Source organism: Solea solea, chromosome 12, assembly GCF_958295425.1.
Source record: "Solea solea chromosome 12, fSolSol10.1, whole genome shotgun sequence".
Lineage (NCBI taxonomy): Eukaryota > Metazoa > Chordata > Actinopteri > Pleuronectiformes > Soleidae > Solea > Solea solea.
In genome coordinates, this window is record NC_081145.1 from 2,016,088 (window position 1) to 2,035,732 (window position 19,645).

Here is a 19,645-nt window from a genome sequence, read left to right on the forward strand (position 1 = left end):
ATTGATGTGTGTTGCGAGGAATCGTGATTTTCGCCAACTTTGCCGCCCTTCTTCTTGTTCGCCGTGATACTTAATGAAAAGATTTTGATACCTTTGGATCCTCAACTTGTCCACAGTGACCTCACAAAGTTTGAAGGTGATCCCATTAAAGCTCTATGACAAGTGCGTTCACATACCATTGGTGCGAAATGGCCAAAATCTGCAATACATTTACTTTCAATCCAAGATGGCGGCTTTCCTGTTAGTTTTAGAGCATAGGCTGCTTTGAATTTTTTGACCGTCCCGACCTAAGGAACGCGTGAGTACCAGGTTTAGTGCATGTACATTCAACGTGCTCCTCAGGAGGACAAGTGTTAGGGGTTATAAGAGTTTTGCCTTTTGTTGAGAAAAATATGAATGAACACCAACTTTGGCGCCCCCTATCTCGAAAACCATGCGACATTTTGAAAAACTTTTAATAACTTTAGATCCTCAACTTGTCCACAGTGACCTCACCTAGTTTGAAGGTGATCCCATAAAAGCTCTATGACAAGTGCGTTCACATACCATTGGTGCAAAATGGCCAAAATCTGCCAAAAATGTACTTTCAATCCAAGATGGCGGCTTTCCTGTTAGTTTTAGAGCTTCGGCTACGCTGACTTTTTTGACCGTCTGGCCCTAAGGAACGCGTGAGTACCAAGCTTCGTGCATGTACATTCAACGTGCTCCTCAGGAGGACAAGTTTTACGGGTTGTAAGAGTTTCGCCTCTTGTTGTGAAAAATATGGATCAACGCCAACTTTGGCGCCCCCATCTCGTACACCGAGCGACATTTTAAAAAGCTTTCAGGAACTTATGCTCGGCAACTTGTTCACAGTGACCTAACCAACTTTCAAGGTGATCGCACAAAAACTCTAGGACAAGTTCATTCAAATATCAGGTGTCATAGTGTCTGCTGTCACCAGGGGGCGCTGTTTTTGAAAGTGAATATTTTCATATAGGCGTCTTCAGGGCTGGACTATCATCAATCCTAGCAAGTTTGGTTCAGATTGGACTCGGATTCGCAAAGTTGTAGCAGTTTGTTTATTTGTCACAAATATCTGACTTTGCAGTGTTGCCATGGCAACACCGTTGAACGATTTGTTATCATATTAAGCACGCATCATCTATCATGTGTTTTGACTGTTTTCACAAATTTTGGGTTTGATACGATTAACTATGTAAAAGTTATTACCGAAATTGTGTACTTTTTGTATTTTCTGTTACCACAAGGAGGCGCTGTGCTAAAAATGTACGTTTTTTTCACAGACTTCTTCAGCAATAGTCCATCATCAACCCTAGGTAATTTGGTTGGGATGTGACCTTCTATCGCAAAGTTATTAGAGTTTTGTTGCCTGTGGCGAAAAATTAAAATTTTCATCAACTTTGCCGGCCCCTTTCTCGTACGCCATGATACTTATTAAAAAGTTTTTAGGAACTTTAGATCCTCAACTTGTCCATAGTGACCTCAGCAAGTTTAAAGGTGATCCCATGAAAGCTCTAGGACAAGTTCGTTCAAATACCGATGGTGCGATATGGCCAAAATCATCAAAAAATGAACTTTCACTCCAAGATGGCGGCTTTCCTGTTTGTTTTAGAGCTTCGGCTACGCTGACTTTTTTGACCAGCCCGACCTAAGGAACGCGTGTACCAAGTTTCGTGCATGTACATTAAACGTGCTTCTCAGGCCTACGCGTTTTCGGGGGTGGAGCAGTTATTTGCCCCGCCCACTTTCATTTTTTGACGCACATTTCCCGAAACACTAATAAACGTAAATTTACACCAGGTCTGATGCGCTTGCAAAAATTGGTGAGTTTTGGAGCGTGTTCAGGGCCTCTAAAACGCGATTTACTTTGGTGAAGAGGAAGAAGAAGAATAATCTTTACAATTACAATAGGGTTCTTGCAACCAAGTTGCTCGAACCCTAATAAGAACTAGTACCGCAAGCGGTAATGAACGGGTTCGAGCTTGAGGGCTCGCGAGTGTCCGTGCGTCCACGTCGCTACGCGAGTCACATTTGACTATTTCAAAGATGTCATCCCCCTACCTTTGTTCTGAAGGCGTCAATATCTGCCACCAACGCCTACAACACACAATCTTAACCCCTCACCATTGGCACCCTTCACCTAACCTTGTTCGTCCTGACGGTCTTGGGATCCCAATGGTTCTATGAAGAGAGGATTTTCAGAGAAAAAACTAAAGTGAAATAAAACATGAGTATATTTGTCATAAAAATGGGAAACAAGATATGTAGTATAATCATAGTTAGAAGGATCAAATATAGATACACATTTCTAATATCATAAAAAATACATTAAAGTGTGTCATTGTTGGTGTGCTGGTTCAGTCTGTTGCTGAATGAGCTGATTGAGGATGATGTGTTCAGAGAGTTTCTGAATCATTAGCATCACAGTCAATGCTTTATATACAAAGCTGTGTTTTTCACACATTATTCAAGCACATCAGCTTTGCCATTGTTCCCTTTACCTGTGAGCTGCCCTGCACATCAGGTTGGTTTGTTATTCATATGAACAGCAGATGCTCACATGCTCCTGTTACAGGTTGTAATGCAGTGTTCTGACTGAACACAAGTTTCAATGTGTGTAACATTGTTTTAAAACAACAACACTGAGCTTGCTAATAATAATGTAGCCATAATGTTTCGAAACGCACAGTGGACTATTAAATACAGTGTCCACCATGAAATAACCCCAACTTCTTGTGGGCCAATCAGAATCAGAACACTTTATTTTCCTTGGGTGAATTTTTTTTGTCGTCTAAATGCTCCATGCAAAGAAAAATTGTTATACAGCCGTGGAAACAAGGCATAAGATAAGGATATAAATAAACAGGTAAATAGGCAATGAGATGGAATGAAATAAAATATTAAATAAAATAATACAATAATCAAGTAGACAATCTGGAAATGGAAACAATATACAAATATTAAGCAATGAAGTGAGAATGTGTATAGTTTTGTTTTATAGATAACCATAGGAGTCTGATCATCAAGTAGTTGCTGGTTTTGTTTTGGCCGGTCACAAATGAAAACCATGCTAAAGTAAAGGAATTGGAAAATGATTTTCTTATTTTCACATTTGGAGGAAAAAAAGTAATGACAATAAATGCTACAGACTGGAAATGACTTACACTTGTGTTCAATTCTTATAACCAGTTTTTGATTGGTGCATTTTAAACCACGCCTCTTTTCCCCTAACTTGTCTGTGATTGGTCTATTACCACGTCTGTCAGGTAAAACTCAGCTCTGTTAGGACTGTGCCCTTCAGTTGTGTAGTTTCTACACAGCACGTGGTTCTACTTGGCCTTGGCTTTCAGTGGACTGCACTTGAGCGAATTTCATCTTTTTCAAAGTCTCTTCAACGGTTAAAAGGTCTTTCTTCTTTGTGTGTACTGGACTTCATCAGCAGAACCAGCGGATAATTTTAGGTAAGTGCTGTTGGCATATCAGTTCACATAGCTCTCTGTTTTCATGGCCAGAGAGAACGATGCCAATGAACAGATTAATTTAAAAGAATGTAATCACTGTTTTTGCTTTCTGGTGACCATGTCTTTGTTTGCATCTAGCATGGCTGTACAAATGGTTAACATGTTAGATGCGGTTTGTCTTTATACATGGTTCAAAGCAGACGGGAGTAATTTCAATAAGTCTCATTATTTGTATCACAAATACAGTTTGTGGGATGTGTGTTTTTGTCGTTTTTTGTTTCAGTTTTTATGTTTGAACAAAATTTTTGCGGTGTCGCATGGATGTATTTTATGCTCTGCATAGAGCATAGCCCTTGGGCAGGGGCAGTGATGTTACCCATCATGCCCAAGTTTCATTTGAGTCCACCACAGTCACACACCAAAAGAACTAGTTATTCCATTCCACAGCTGTAGACTTTTCCATAGCCCACGAGCGAGGATCTCGTGGGTGACAATCTGTTTTTAAGGCGTAGCATTACGTCTGAAACTTATTTTGACAATCGGTGGTCATGTAATCATGATGTCACGTGTGTTTTTTCCGGGTTAGTTGTCCTGGAAACATGAAGTTCTGCCAGTGCTGTGGTGTTTGTGGATCAGGGTGAAAACAACGACCAGAAATCAAAACAACATATTACTGTATACCACCAGTATGTGTGAAAACACTCACTCTGGCTGTAACTGTTGTTTAGTCCTAAATTTATCCTAAGTTTATTAAAAATAGTATATTATGGCTGTAAATTAGTAAGTACAGTTGGTACAGTAAACCAGCAGATTCATGATCATATTATTAGGAACAATAAGAACGTGTACAAGGTGAAACAGTGTGGGACTGTGGTTGTTTGATTGTTTGTGTGAGAATTTCGCAAAACTGTACTGACTGTGTTTGGGGGGGGTGTCAGGTAAGTGTTGGGAATTGCCTCAAAAGTAGACAAAGCTTGTCTACCTTTAAATGGTGTGTGTAGAGATAGGTTCTGCTTGTTGAACTGAATGAGGATGATGTGTTCAGGGAGTTACCAAATTATTAGCATCACAGTCAATGCTTCATAGACAAAGCTGCGTCATTCGCACATTATTAAAGCACATCAGCTTTGTCATTGTTCCCTTTACCTTGACCAATTATGCTTAAGGCCCTTAACAGCTTAGCAATTGACCTGCACATCAGGCTGGTTTGTTATTCATATTGCTCCCCTTACAGCTTATAATACGAGCTTCTGATTGAATACAGGTTTGGATATGTGTAACATTTGCTTTTTAAAACAACAATACTGAGTTACCTAGCTAATAATAATGTAGTCACATAACGTTCTGAAAACACACAGTGGCTTATTACAGCATGAGAAAAACATTTTGGAATCCCTGGAAACACTCACTCTGGGTACTGCACCTAGGCAGTAGCCAGTTAAAAGTAATTGTTATTAAGTCCTATATTTATACTAAGCTTTATAACCATAAATTATTATTAAAGTACAGTCGACATAGTAATCCAACACAGTTATGATCATATTATGAGGAACAATAACAACATGCTGGAAGTGTTACAGTCTGTAACTGTGTGTTTGAGTGCTTGTATGGGAATCTCACAAAAGGGAGTAAAGGGAGTGATGTTGTAATTGTGCTTTTTACAATTGTATGTGTTTTTTTGTTTTTTTTACAGTGGATTGAATTTCCAGGGACGTCACAAAGTTACAGAGGAACAGGAATTGGTTTAAATTATTTCGTTCATTTAATACAACTGTTTTCTGGTATATATTTTACTGTTTCTGTGTGAGTTTTTGTATTTCTATTGGTTAGGTGAAGATGCCTCGCCTGAAGAAGCACAACCGTTCCATCGCGGCCAAGAAGAGCATGGAGGAACGCCTGGCAGCAGTGGTGGCATCTGCGCCTCTGGTCCCCACCACTTGCTTCCCACCACCAACACGTGGTCCCTCACGTATGTATTCACCTGTTTTCTTTAAATTCTTTGGAGAGTGCATGTGGTCAGTGTCTTTAATGTATTTTGTACGTGCACAATGTATTTGGGTGATGTGTTCTTCTATTTTAATGTTTTGTCTTTTTATCTAGGTCGTGGTACTGGTCGTCGCCACCGTGTGAGCACCTGGCCAGTTTCACCCCTGACTGGCAGGAGTCACAAGATGATCATCCCAGCCGAGTCACCTGACAAGAAGGTATTGATTTTGAATTTACAAACATAATTATTTATGTGAGGCGTAGTTATTAATGTTCTTAAATAAATCTTTTCTATTGTTATAGTTTGTTCTTTTTGTCGGTGATTCCCACCTGCGCGCCATTGTTGATGGCCATGTGAAGATTTCGCACAAGCAGCTTTCTTTTGGTCTCATGTCAACGCCAGGGGCTGACGCCAAGGACCTGAGGACTGAGATGGTGAGTGCAGTCCTTCCCAGGACACCTGACCTTGTTTGTGTTCTTGCGCCCAGCAACAACTTGACTAAGGGGACTTTGGATCAGGCTGCAGTGGACTTTGAGGAGCTTCTCACCAGTGCCTTGTCTCGGTGGCCGAAGGCAAGATTATTTTAATATGTTCACGTCTTTCCAATCATAATGAATGTGGCTTTATAGGCTGTTGTAGATAATTTCTTTTTATTTCAATGCATGTTTGTGATTATTATATTGCTTGTTTTTAAATAATGTTATGTGTTGTTATAGTTGTTTGTCCTGGACTTCCCTCCGCGCCGGAACGTGGATCAGGACTTGCAGGAACTTTTTCGCCAGGAGTTTCACCGTGTGGCTGCACGCAAGGGTATGGCCCAAAAATATTTAGTTCAGTCTAATTCAAGTTGTACATGTCATTGGCTTTTATGGCATATGGAGAAAGATCATTTCTGTCACATTCAGAATGTTTTTAAATTAATATGATGACAAACATTATATTTGTTTGTTTAGGTGTGAGGTACTACTCTATTGCAGAGTTCTTTCCTCTCAGCCAGCGTGACCTGTGGAGTTGGGATGGGGTAAGTGGAAATGATTTGTTTATTGTCCTTTCTTACCTTTACATATATACTAGTTTTTTTTCAGAGTTTGTTAAAGCACTGTATAAATGAAATGTGTTATTATTATTATCATCATTATTATTAATAAGTTGATCTGACAAAGTTTGTTTTGCAGATTAGCAACAGTATTGACAGTGCTGTTAATTTGAGTTTGATCTCATTTTTTTGCAGGTGCACCTGAGTGATGGATCTGGGATGAGGACGCTGGTGACATTGCTATGCGACAAATCCAGTCTGGAGCTAGCGATGGCTGTTGCACAGGAGGAGTCGCGTAGCATGTTGCCAGCTGTTCCTGCTCCTGCTCCTCGTCTGGCTCCGAGGTTGGTTGTGGTTGGAGAGGCCCGCTCTCCACGTCCGTTGCACAACCCATTGGATTGGAAGGTGGTTGAACCACGCAGGACGGTAAATGAGTTGCACACTTTGTGTTTTAGGAGAAACAGAAACATTTCCAAGCAATTCACTGCACAAATGGTCAAAATGTACATGTATAAAATTATATTTTTCATTACAGGGGAGCAGCTCGCCCCCTAAGGGAGGGAAGGTTCAGCTCAGGGTATGTTTTGTTTTTTAATTCACCTTTTGATATCTATGTTTATTGATTGATGTATCTATCTGTATGTTTTCTCAACGGAAGTTGTTACTAAAATTCTTTCTTTTTTGTCTCACAAGGATTGTTCCATCCCTCTCACTCCTGTGTGGTTCAGCCCACCAATGTTGGAGATGATGGACAGTGTCCGTCCGGGCAATCTTGATCAGAAGGAGCCCAGTACTTCTGCCAAGGGACCAATGGTAATGTGCATGCAAAGAGTGTTTATTAGCCAATGATTCAATTTGGAAAAATGAACTGTCAAGACTGATGTCATTATTTGAAGTTGTTGCAATTTAAGCATTTTGTTATTATTCTTTTAGGGGGTCAAGCGTCCTAGGAGCCCTTTTGCTCCAAAGAAGAGCTGTGGGAAACAGAAGGTTTGAGAAGTTGTATTTGTTTTCTAGTGTTTGGCAGTAAATTGTGTAAGAACATGGAATTAATTTGTTTGCTGTTTTTTTTCTAAGGTGAAGGTGGAGGAGTGGCCTGAACTTCCCAAGGCTGTGTCGGTAAGTGCACATTGTGTGAAAGTTGTATAATTTTATGAATGGATTATGCAACACCTTGTTATTTTATTCATACTGTAAGTTGGAAGGGCTGTGGGAACCAGCTGGTTGAGCGTGTTACATTTTATTTCTGGTGTTGGGCAGTAAATTGTGGAAGAGCATGCAGTTAATGTGTTTGCTGTGTTCTTTTTTGTTTTTGTCTAAGGTGGAGGTGGGGGATTGGCCTGGAGTGCCCAAGGCTGTGGAGGTAAGGGCAGATTGTGTGAATGTATATAAATGTATTCTGTTAAACAAATTTCACTGTTTATATTAGTAGTTGATGGTCAAGATTGACTTGCATATGCAAATGTTGAATTTTCCAATATTTGATTCCCATAAAAGTATCACAAGTCCAGACTGTTATAAATGTACAAATACAGCTGTGTTACAATGTGTAATAAGATTGATTTGTGTTTTTTTTTCATCAGGAGGTCCCTGTGGAGCGTCCCCGCAGACGCATTGTCTTCAAGAAGAGGCGTACTTCTCAGCAGGTTTGTCATTATTTAGATTATGATCTTATAAAGAATTTAGTTAGTGTTAATAGTGCTCAAACATTGTGGCAGTTGTAACTTTGTGATGAAGTTATTGTGAAGTCATGTGTGAGTCTAACATTCAGTGTGTTTTGTAGCAGGGGGCAGCTGCAGATGTTGTGGAGGTGATGAGTGGACCATCACCTGTGACCATTGAAGACTGTCCCCCTCTGCACAGCTCCCCAGACCTCATCCAAAGTAAGGTCGCTGTTTTTGATGCTTTGCCGGTAACGTTTGATGCTGGGTCTGTTAGTTCAGGGGAAGAGGAGATCATAGTGGTCTCTGATACAGACAGTGAGGGTTCCATTTCTTTTGGGTGGACTGATACTTTGCCACTAGCCCAAGGTTCAGGGTCTGTTGGTGCAGGTGTAGATGAGGTCACAGTGATCTCTGATACAGACAGTGAGGGTTCCATTTCTTTTGGGTGCTTTGATACTGTGCCGCAAAGTTTTGGGGTGCGTTCTGTGAGGGGATCCTTTCATCAGGGGGATCAGCGTTTTAAATATAGAGGTGTACAGTGTATGGCAGTAAGTTTGGCTGCCATGGCAATGCATAAGACCAAGAGTGTGTTTTCTTGGCAAACGAGACATCTGGACGATGCTGTTGTTTGTGGTGACAAGATCTACACATCTTTGCGTGACAATAACTTGATTTGTGGTGGGCACACTATCCCATGTATTCCAGAGTTACCAAAGCAGTTAGATAGACGTGGCCATAGTTATGAGTTTGCGTATGGTGACTTTGTGACTGGGGATGTCAATGTGGTTGATGGAGAGTTTATTGATGCAGGTGTGTGCACAACTCTGAAGGACGGTTTGAAAAAGATGTGTATGGAATATGACACATGCTTTTTCACATTTTTATCCCGTACTTGTGGGATTATTAGGGAAGGAGAACAGTTTGCTGTTGTTGACTCTCATGCACGCAGTGCAGATGGGATGGTGCATCCCAAAGGAAAGAGTGTTGTTGTGTATTTTAGTAGTCTTGAACACTTGATTCAGCATGTTAGCTGTTTTGCTGCAGGATTCAGAGGGACACAGAAGTTGTTTGAGATTGCTGGTGTTCGTGTCACTGTCAAAGTAGATGGTGGTGCTAGCCAGTCATCTTCAGGGAAGATTGGTGCAAAGCGCAAGGCTACTACAATGCCTTCTCGTACTTCAAAGAGGGTTAAAAGGAGTGACCCAATTGATTCAGATGTAGCATTTGTTAGTGAGGTTACAGTTAAGGAGTTGGTGTTTAACCCTGTTCGTAATGATGTAGCTCGAACTTTATGTGACAAATTACATGTTGAGTCAGAGAAAGTCGACAATGTGTTTTCAATAGTTGGTGTGTTGGGGGCTCCGTGCAAAAAGGACACAATAGTTGGTGATGGCAACTGTTTTTTTAGATCAGTCAGTCAAGCTGTGTGTGGTTCACAAAAGAATCACAGGAAAATTAGATTAGCTGTAGTTAAACAATTAGAAGATAATGCTGTAGCTTATGAGAGCATTTTGAGAAGTGAGTTCTCGTCAGTTTCAGAATATGTCATTAAGTCAAGGATGCGTTATGTCGGCAGTTGGGCGACAGAGGTTGAGATTCAAGCAGCAGCAGATTGTTTAGGAGTTTCTATTTTCACTTACACGGGTGATCGCTGGCTTGAATATAGTTGTAAGAATAGCCAGTGTTCCAGTCAGGCAGTGTACTTAGAACATGTCAATGGTAACCACTATGAGACTGTTGTTTGTGTTCATCAGCCACAGTCACATTTTTGTTATGGTTACTGCAAAGTAGGTGAGGGTACAAAAGGCTACAATCTTAGACAGCACAGTAAAGTAGAGGTACAGGCAACAGCTAGAATGTATACTTCTAATGTAAACTATAGTTTTTCTAATTATTTGAAAAGGAAAAAGTGGCTCAAAAATAAAATTCAATGTAGAGACAATGTGTTAGAGAAGTTGGAACATCAGAAACGTTCTAAAGTAAAATACATGCAAGATGTCAGCTATAGAGAGAAAAAGAAAGGGTCAAATAAAGTAAAGTATACACAAGATGTTAGCTATAAAGAGAAAATGAAGGAGTTAATTAAAGTAAAGTATACACAAGATGTTAGCTATCGAGAGAAAATGAAGGAGTTAATTAAAGTAAAGTATACACAAGATGTTAGCTATAGAGAGAAAATGAAGTTGTTAATTAAAGTAAAGTATACACAAGATGTTAGCTATAGAGAGAAAATGAAAGAATTAAGTAAAGTAAAGTATACACAAGATGTCAACTATAGAGAGAAAATTAAAAAATTAAGTAAAGTAAAGTATACACAAGATGTCAACTATAGAGAGAAAAAGAAACAGATGAGCACAAATAAGTACTGTTTAAATGTCAGCTACAGACAGAAGAAAAAAATTAATAGTGTAAGGAAGTACCAAAGTAATCCACAGTTTAAGGAGAGTGTTAGAGCAGGGAGCAAAGTGAAAAGGCAGCTATTGAAAGACCAGGCAGTAGATTTTGATTATGTGATGGAGCAGTTTCTGTCTAAAGTGACAGATGGACCACATTTTGTGTGTTCTGTTTGTCAAAGGTTGTTGTTTAAAAAGCAGGTTTTGAATTGTAAAATAAGTCATTATAACAAGAGTGCAGACATGGCGTTAATTGCAAAGAAATGTATTTCAGAGGAGTATTTACATAAATGTAATGAGAACTGTGCAACTTCATGTCAGTTGTTGGATTCCCCTAGAGGACACTTGTGGATTTGTTATAATTGTAATTCTAAGATAAATAGAAAAGAGTTTCCTCCTGAGTGTGTAGTCAATAATTTAGGTGTCCATGCTGTGCCTCCTGAATTGGCTTGTTTAAATAGTTTAGAGCAACATTTGATTGCGTTGCATATCCCATTTATGAAGGTTTTGGCATTGCCTAAAGGAGGACAAAATGGTGTTCATGGACCGGTGACGTGTGTTCCAGCAAATATTGTAGAGACAAATAATTTGCTTCCTCGTTCCAATATGGAGGGGTCTTTGTTGCGTGTCAAACTGAAGCGAAAGCTAACATACAAAGGACATTATGAGTATCAGTTTGTTGACCCAATGCGCATAAGGCAGGCTTTGTTGTATTTAAAACAGAATAACATGTATTATAAAGATGTAGATTTTAATGAAGACTGGTTGAATGAGTTTTGTCGGGAACAAGAGCTTGAAAGTTTAGTACAGGAAAGTGATGGTAATTTAGAAAAGAATGAAACACCTACTGAGGTGGATGAAGGTGAGGATGAGCTGTTGCATGACAGGCAGCAACACTGTATGTTTCAGGACACTTGTCTTATGCCTGTAGATATTGGTCAGGAAGCGCTAGATCAGTATTTTGAGGGTGTTTTGAATGTGGCTCCAGCACAAGGTAACAACCCTGTGAAGTTACTTTCTAATCGTGAAAATGAAGCGAAGTGTTTTCCAGTGTTGTTTCCACAGGGACATTCTGTGTTTCATGACAATAGAGAGCAACGTTTGACATTGTCGCGTTATTTTAATAATCGGATTCTCCATGCTGATGGCAGGTTTGCTCAGAATGTGGAGTATATTTTTTTCGCACAGTACATGTCAGAATTGGAGCAGGTTGTGTCGAATGTGTCCATAGCTTTGAGGAAAGGCAAAGGAAGTCAGGTTTGTAAGAGAGTTAAGGATTTGGTGAATAATGAGGAGTCTTTAAGGAAGTTGTTAGAGTTTGATGATGGTTATCGTTTCCTTAAGCCTATTAGAGGTACCCCTTCATTTTGGCAGGCAGCTCAGCGTGATTTACTTGCTTGTGTGCGTCAGCTGGGTGTACCCACTTGGTTTTGTTCATTTTCTGCTGCAGACATGCGTTGGACTAACTTACTTGGTAGTATTTTGAAACAGGAAGGGAGAGAACAGACAGCTGAGGAGTTAGAGTGGGCAGACAAATGCGAGTTGTTGCGTCGTAATCCTGTAACTGCGGCGAGAATGTTTGATTTTCGGTGGCATTGTTTTTTGAAGGAGGTCCTTATGTCTCCCTTAAACCCTATAGGTAAAATCAAGGACTATTTTTATCGTGTTGAATTTCAGCAGCGCGGGTCTCCACATGTTCATTGCCTGTTTTGGATTGAGAATGCTCCCTTAATTGACAAAAACACAGATGAAGAGGTAGTTGAGTTTATTGACAAATATGTTACATGTGAACTACCCTCTGATGATGAGACATTATTGGACATTGTGTCATCTGTGCAGGTGCATTCAAAGCGCCACTCAAAAACATGTAAAAAGAAAAACACAGTTTGTCGTTTCAATTTTCCAAGACCAGCATCTGCACAAACATTTATAAGTCGTCTTAAAGTAGACGAGGAGATAGTAGAATGTAATTGTAAAAAAACAGATTCAACAGAGACTGTGTGTTTCAATTGTAAAGAGCGTGATTTTAAAGAAAGAAAGGCGCGTAAAGTAAGGGCTCATGACATTTTGGAAGCAATTAAGAAAGCACTCTCTGATGAAAATCAGAGCTTTGATACAGTGGAACAGTTGTTTGAAAGTTTAAATGTAACTCAGGAAGCATTTGAAGATGCATTCAATCGAACAACTACAGGTACAAAAGTAGTGTTAAAGAGGCAGGTGAAAGAGGCTTGGGTTAATCAGTATAATAAGCAGCTTTTGAAGTGTTGGAATGCAAACTTGGACATCCAGTATGTGGTGGATGCCTATGCATGTGTGGTGTATATAATTTCATACATTTCAAAGGCAGAAAAGGAAATGGGGTTGTTGTTATCAAATGCCCAAAGGGAAGCAGCTAAAGATGGTAATGTTAGTGCTAAAGAGGCTTTGAAAAAACTTGGTGGTGTATATTTGCATAACAGGGATGTGTGTGCTCAGGAAGCAGTGTATAGGTTGACTAACATGCATTTGAAGGAGTGTTCCAGAAAGGTCATGTTTGTACCAACAGGGGAGAATATAGTAAAGATGAGTTTGCCTTTAAATGTGTTAAAACAAAGGGCAACTACAGATGACATTAACACAGAAGAGATGTGGATGACCAGTTTAGTTGACCGGTATAAGAACAGGCCCAATGACAGTACGTTTAATGACATGTGTATTGTAACATTTGCTTCTGAGTATCGTGTCGTAAGTAAAAATGAAAACTGCAAAACTAAAATTGCATTGAGCAACAATTGTGGTTTTGTCACAAAGAGAGTCAGAACACAACCTGCTGTAGTGCGTTATGCTCGGTTCTCTGAAACAAAAAATCCAGAATTGTTTCATTTGAGTAGATTGCAGTTGTTCATGCCGTATCGTGTTGATGATCAGTTAAAACCAGAGGGTTTTGAAACGTTCCAACAGTTTTATGACAATGGTAATGTTTTGTTTTGTGATGGATCTGTACATACAGTAAAGTCAGTAGTTGATTTGAATAGGAGCCGATTTGAAGTTGACGCAGACATGTTGGAAAACATCCAGAATAGGATTAATGCAGATGGTGTGGCGGAAGATGCATGGTGTCAGTTGTGTCCAGAGCAGGAGTTGGAACGTTTAGAGGCTGTGGAGGAAATGGCAGAGAGACAGGAAGCAGTGGCTGAACACCAGGATCATATTCCAGATTTAGCTGTTAATCGTGAGCAGGTACAACATTTGGAGAAAAGGAATAACGTAATGTGTAGGAGTGATGGTTTGTTGTTGGTTAGATCTTTAAATGATACACAGATGCATGTTTTTTATCAGATTCGGCAGTGGTGTTTAAACAAGGTCTCAGGGAAAAATCCACCTCCACTACATGTTTTTGTTACAGGTGGTGCTGGAACTGGTAAAAGTCATTTGATTAAAGCCATTCAGTACGAGTCCATTCGGTTGTTATCACCATTGTGCAGTAATCCTGACAATGTCAGTGTTTTAATAACTGCACCAACAGGCATCGCTGCATACAATCTGAATGCAGCAACAATTCACCACACATTCAGTATTGGAGTAGATATACGCTTACCGTACAGTCCACTGGGTGAGGAAAAAATTAATTCTCTTCGGGCTAAATTCAGTGATCTGCACATTTTGATAATAGATGAAATTTCAATGGTAAATCCCAATCTTTTGGCATATATTCACGGCAGATTACGTCAAATGAAACAAAGTGGCAACCAGCCATTTGGAAACATTTGTGTTATTGCTGTTGGAGATTTTTACCAGTTACCCCCAGTAAAAGGAAAACCCCTGTATGTCGAGGATTTGAATATTGACTTGTGGTCTTTGTTTTCAGTTGTGCATTTAACAGAAGTAGTCAGGCAGAAAGACAGTGTGTTTTCAAAGTTGTTGAACAGGGTTAGGATTCATAGAAAAGGGACACCGATGTTAAAAAGTGATGTTGAGATTTTGAAATGTTGTGAAACTGGTGAAGTCAGCTCAGCTTTACACATATATGCAACAAATCAACAAGTAAATGAGCACAATATTCAGAGGTTGTATGCTGTGTGTCCTGACTATGTCACTATTGAAGCTCAGGATTTTCAAAACGATAGGAGAACAGGAAAACTAAAGTTAATTGATGGCCATCATGCTAAAGCTAAAAATACGTATTTGTCTGAACGATTGTTGTTAGGTGAGGGTGCACGTGTGATGTTGTGTCAAAATGTTGATGTGAGTGATGGCCTGGTGAATGGAGCATGTGGTGTTGTAACACAGATAGTACAATCAGAGGGTGTTAAGTTTCCAAAAATGGTTTATGTGAAATTTGATGATGAGAATGTAGGTGCAGATAGGAGGAGACAGTCACCAAGTGTTGCAGCTGATTTAGTGGGTTCAACAGCTATTGCTCCAGAGGAGGAGAGAGCTTGTAGAAAAGGCGGCCTGAGACGTCAATATCCACTTAAATTAGCATGGGCGTGTACAATCCACAAAGTTCAGGGCATCACAGTAGATGATGTTGTTGTGTGTTTTGAGAAGATATTTGCAGCTGGACAGGCATATGTTGCTTTAAGTCGGGTCAGGAGTTTGTCAGGCTTGATCATTGAAAAGTTTGACGAGAAGAAGATTTATTGTAGGGGTGACATTAATGATGCCATTCAGACAATGTCTCCATTCTTAGTTGATAGTTTGACACAGCAGCGATTGAGGGCATGCAAGTTTAGTGTTTATTTGCTGAATGTGCATGGTTTGACTCGACATGTGCCAGATTTGGTGTTGTGTACACAGCAGTTACAGCTTAACTGTATTGCTGTAACTGAGACTTGGTTAGCTGCATCGTCTTCTGTTGAATCAGTAAACATTGAGGGTTATAGTTTTCATGGTTGTTCACGCAGTTCATGCTACAGTAGTGATGACCCCAGATTGGTTGCATTAAAAGATCAACAACATGGTGGTGTAGGTGTTTATATTACACCAAACACAGGATGTGAGATAATAGAAGTCCCTCCGTTTAATTTGGAGTGCATAGTATCCAAATTTGCTACACACCAGCTAGTTATTGCAGTGTTATATCGACCACCATGTTATCCCATGACCTTATTTAAAGAACATTTAGGCACATTTCTTGACTGGCTAGATTCACCAAATGAAACCATTGCAGTCATGGGTGATTTTAATGATGATATTTTCAAATCATCCACAACATGTACACTTTTAACAGAAAAAGGTTTTGTTCAAATTGTAACTGAAGCAACAACAGAGAAGGGTACTTTAATTGATCACATTTACATTAAACAAGCAGATAATGGAGCAGAATCACTAGTGCTGCCTACATACTTTAGTGATCATGAGGCAGTCCTGTGTTTATTTAAGTGATGGCAGTTTATGTCACCACATTGTGGCTGCTTGATCCAACATGACAACTGTAATAATCAATGTTTGTGTAGTTATTTGAGTCTCTGATGGTTAATTTGTTCCTGGATATCTGTTACTAAATAGTGAATTTAAATGTGTGAAATGTGTCATTGCTCCATATTAATTTGCCATTGTATTTGTTGTATTCTAAAATGTGTTATAGCTCCATATGAAATTGCTATTGTATTTGTAGTATTATCAAATGTTGTATTACTCCATATGTAAATGAATTGTATTAGTTGTATTATGAAATGTGTTATTGCTCAATATGTAATTGCTGTTGTATTTGTTGTATGTAATGTGTTATTGCTCTATATGAATTTGCTGTTGTATTTGTTGTATGTGATGTGATGATGTTGTGTTGTATTAATATTGTCATTATGTTAAATTACCAATTTGTCCTTGCTGTGCAGATACCTGTGTCTTGGGCTGCAGGTTCCATATGAAGTTGTGATTGTTATGAATTTATTTGAATTTGCATTTATCTGACATCATGAGGAAAAAGCAAAAAATATATAAATAACAACTGTTAATAAAAGTTTGTCATATTATAATCCTTTCACTGTCCTGTAGTTTTTTCCAAATGTCATGTAAAACCGCAGTTTTAATCTTGTCTTAATGTGTATTTTTATTGTTATGGCATAATTATGAATACTATTAAGGATGTTATATTATTTTACATGAGTTTTGTATAGTCTGTCAAATGTACTGAAGACTGAAGTAATAAATCCCATTCAATTTAAAATGGTTATAAAGTTTTTCCTCAATGTCACCAAGAAAAATATGGTGATTCACATAGGTTGTGCAGAATTAGTCATGTCAAACAAATTGATCAAAGTTTGAAAGTGCGTCACATTCAATTTAAATCACTTACAATGGATATGCTCTATGTCACCAGCAGGTGGAGCTGTGACCTTTGTTTGGCACTACAAGTACAAATTGAGTGAATTTGGTTCTCCACAATACACAGATTATTTTAGGCATTTTCTATATTTGTTTACTTGTTATATATAAATATACATAATGACAATTAATCCAGAGGTGCAACCAAGAACACAGATGATGATGGCAAAGTTATATTTTGCCATCATCAAAGCATATTATTTCCTGTTTTGAACATTCATTTTCCTATTCCATGTGTTTTGAAGACATGTTCTGTGGTCTTGCATGTCACATGTTAGGTGAATACAACAATTCCTGTTTTGACACATGAGAAGGTATGAAATGTATTTTTATTTCCAGCAACCAGGTGGCGCTGTGTATGTAAATGAATATTTGACTCACATATCAAGTTTGGTGCACATCAGACAATGTTAGACTTTACTTTCTGTTTCAGGTGTGTCCACTTCCTGTGGAGTGGTCACGTTTTTACAGACATGTTCAGGGTGGGTCTGAGGTGTCACATATCAAATTTGGTGCTAATTGGACAATGTATGGCCAAATTAAAGGGCACTTCCTGTTTAAAATGACCTACTTCCTGTTGGGTGGAAGGCATGTCCGTAAACGTGTTCAGGGAAGGTCCCTTGACTCAAATATCAAGTTTCGTGCGTATCGGACATTGTACAGCCCAGTTAAAAGGGCACTTCCTGTTTAAAATGGCCGACTTCCTGTTGGGTAGAAGGTGTGTCCGTAAACGTGTTCATGGACGGTCCCTTGACTCACATATCAAGTTTCGTGCGGATGGGACATTGTACAGCCCAGTTAAAAGGGCGCTTCCTGTTTAAAATGGCCAACTTCCTGTTGGGTGAAAGGCGTGTCCATAAACGTGTTCAGGGTAGTTCCCTTGACTCACATATCAAGTTTTGTGCGGATCGGACATTGTACAGCCCAGTTAAAAGGGCACTTCCTGTTTAAAATGGCCAACTTCCTGTTGGGTGAAAGGCGTGTCCATAAACGTGTTCAGGGTAGTTCCCTTGACTCACATATCAAGTTTCGTGCGGATCGGACATTGTACAGCCCAGTTAAAAGGGCACTTCCTGTTTAAAATGGCCAACTTCCTGTTGGGTGAAAGGCGTGTCCGTAAACGTGTTCAGGGAAGGTCCCTCGACTCACATATCAAGTCCTGTGGGGATAGGACAATGTACAGCCCAGTTAAAGGCCACTTCCTGTTTAAGATGGCCAACTTCCTGTTGGGTGAAAAGCGTGTGCGTAAACGTGTTCATGGAAGGTCCCTTGACTCACATATCAAGTTTTGTGGGGATAGGACAATGTACAGCCCAGTTAAAGGCCACTTCCTGTTTAAGATGGCCAACTTCTTGTTGGGTGAAAAGCGTGTGCGTAAACGTGTTCATGGAAGGTCCCTTGACTCACATATCAAGTTTCGTGCGGATCGGACATTGTAAAAGACAGACATTGGTGAGGATCAGAGCAGCACATTGTTTGTTCTTATAATGCATGCTGTTTCATTTGTGCATTTATCTTGCCATTGAGCTTTGAAGGAAAATTACATTTTGCTGTTTACCTGTTAAAAAAAAAGAAGAAGGAAAAACGTTTTCAATTTGTTAAGAGCCTTGAGAAATATTGCAACTGATTTTATTTATGTTTTGCTTAATTTAATTTAATGATTAAGTGCAATATAGGCTGTGGTATTGGTATTGGTTCAATATGTGCAATAATTGCAAGTTTTAATAAACATTGAACCAGCCCAGCCCTCCACTTTTTTTATTTTTGCCCCCCTTGTATTTGACTTTGGCATTACTGCTTTATAGACATGTTCCTGACGGGTCTGAGGTCTCACATATCAAGTTTCAAGTGGATACACCAATCCCTGTTAGAACAGCATGAGAAACTGTAAATGTTAGATTTGATAGATTTGTAGGCAAATGCCTCCATCATGTGGCGAAAAATGGTATTGCATAATTGAATCGCTCAGTTTAGGTAATCCTTTGCATTTTTGCCAGGCAACACCGTTAAACGATTTCTTCTCATATTAGGCACGCATCATCTACAATGTGTTTTGTTTTTGTTCACAAATTTTGAGTATGATGTGAAGAAGTGTGTAAAAGTTATAAGGGAATTGTGAATTTGTTGTATTTTCTGTTTCTACCAGGAGGCGCTGTTTTTAAAATGTACAGTTTTTGCATAGACTTCATCAGCCATGGTCCATCTTGAGACCCTAGCACATTTGGTTGGAAAAGGACCTTCTATCGCAAAGTTATAAGAGTTTTGAGTGAAACCTTTGCAGTGTTGTCATGGCAACACCGTTGAAGGATTTGTTATCATATTCTGCACACATCATCTACCATGTGTTTTAAATTTTTTCTCCTATCTTGAGTTTGCTACAATAAATTCTGTAAAAGTTATATGCGAAATTGTGATTGAAATTGTGAAATGTGTTGTATTTTCTGTTACCACCAGGAGGCGATGTTTTCAAAATGTACAGTTTTTGCATAGACATCTTTAGCAAGGGGCCCATCATCGATTGTCACTAGTTTGGTTAATATCTGACCTTCCATGGCAAAGTTATAAGAGATTGTTGTGTGTTGCGATGAATCGTGATTTTCGCCAACTTTGCCGCCCTTCTTCTTGTTCGCCATGATACTTAATGAAAAGATTTTGATACCTTTGGATCCTCAACTTGTCCACAGTGACCTCACAAAGTTTGAAGGTGATCCCATCAAAGCTCTATGACAAGTGCGTTCACATACCATAGGTGCGAAATGGCCAAAATCTGCTAAAAATGTACTTTCAATCCA

General features: G+C 39.2%; 1 protein-coding gene across 1 annotated transcript in view; it reads left to right on the plus strand.

The window, feature by feature from the left end:
• The first annotated feature begins 3,158 nt into the window (after positions 1-3,158).
• LOC131469959 (uncharacterized) overlaps positions 3,159-19,645 on the plus strand; it is a 34,691-nt gene continuing 18,204 nt past the window's right edge. Inside the window, exons 1-15 of the mRNA XM_058645430.1 lie at positions 3,159-3,464; positions 5,158-5,433; positions 5,565-5,668; positions 5,754-6,023; positions 6,168-6,261; positions 6,405-6,472; positions 6,683-6,913; positions 7,023-7,064; positions 7,181-7,300; positions 7,421-7,477; positions 7,565-7,606; positions 7,809-7,850; positions 8,071-8,133; positions 8,271-8,466; positions 9,196-9,324. Coding sequence (XP_058501413.1) covers positions 5,301-5,433; positions 5,565-5,668; positions 5,754-6,023; positions 6,168-6,261; positions 6,405-6,472; positions 6,683-6,913; positions 7,023-7,064; positions 7,181-7,300; positions 7,421-7,477; positions 7,565-7,606; positions 7,809-7,850; positions 8,071-8,133; positions 8,271-8,466; positions 9,196-9,324 — 1,591 coding nt within the window. The 5' untranslated portion in view covers positions 3,159-3,464; positions 5,158-5,300. The remainder of the gene's footprint in view (positions 3,465-5,157; positions 5,434-5,564; positions 5,669-5,753; positions 6,024-6,167; positions 6,262-6,404; positions 6,473-6,682; positions 6,914-7,022; positions 7,065-7,180; positions 7,301-7,420; positions 7,478-7,564; positions 7,607-7,808; positions 7,851-8,070; positions 8,134-8,270; positions 8,467-9,195; positions 9,325-19,645) is intronic.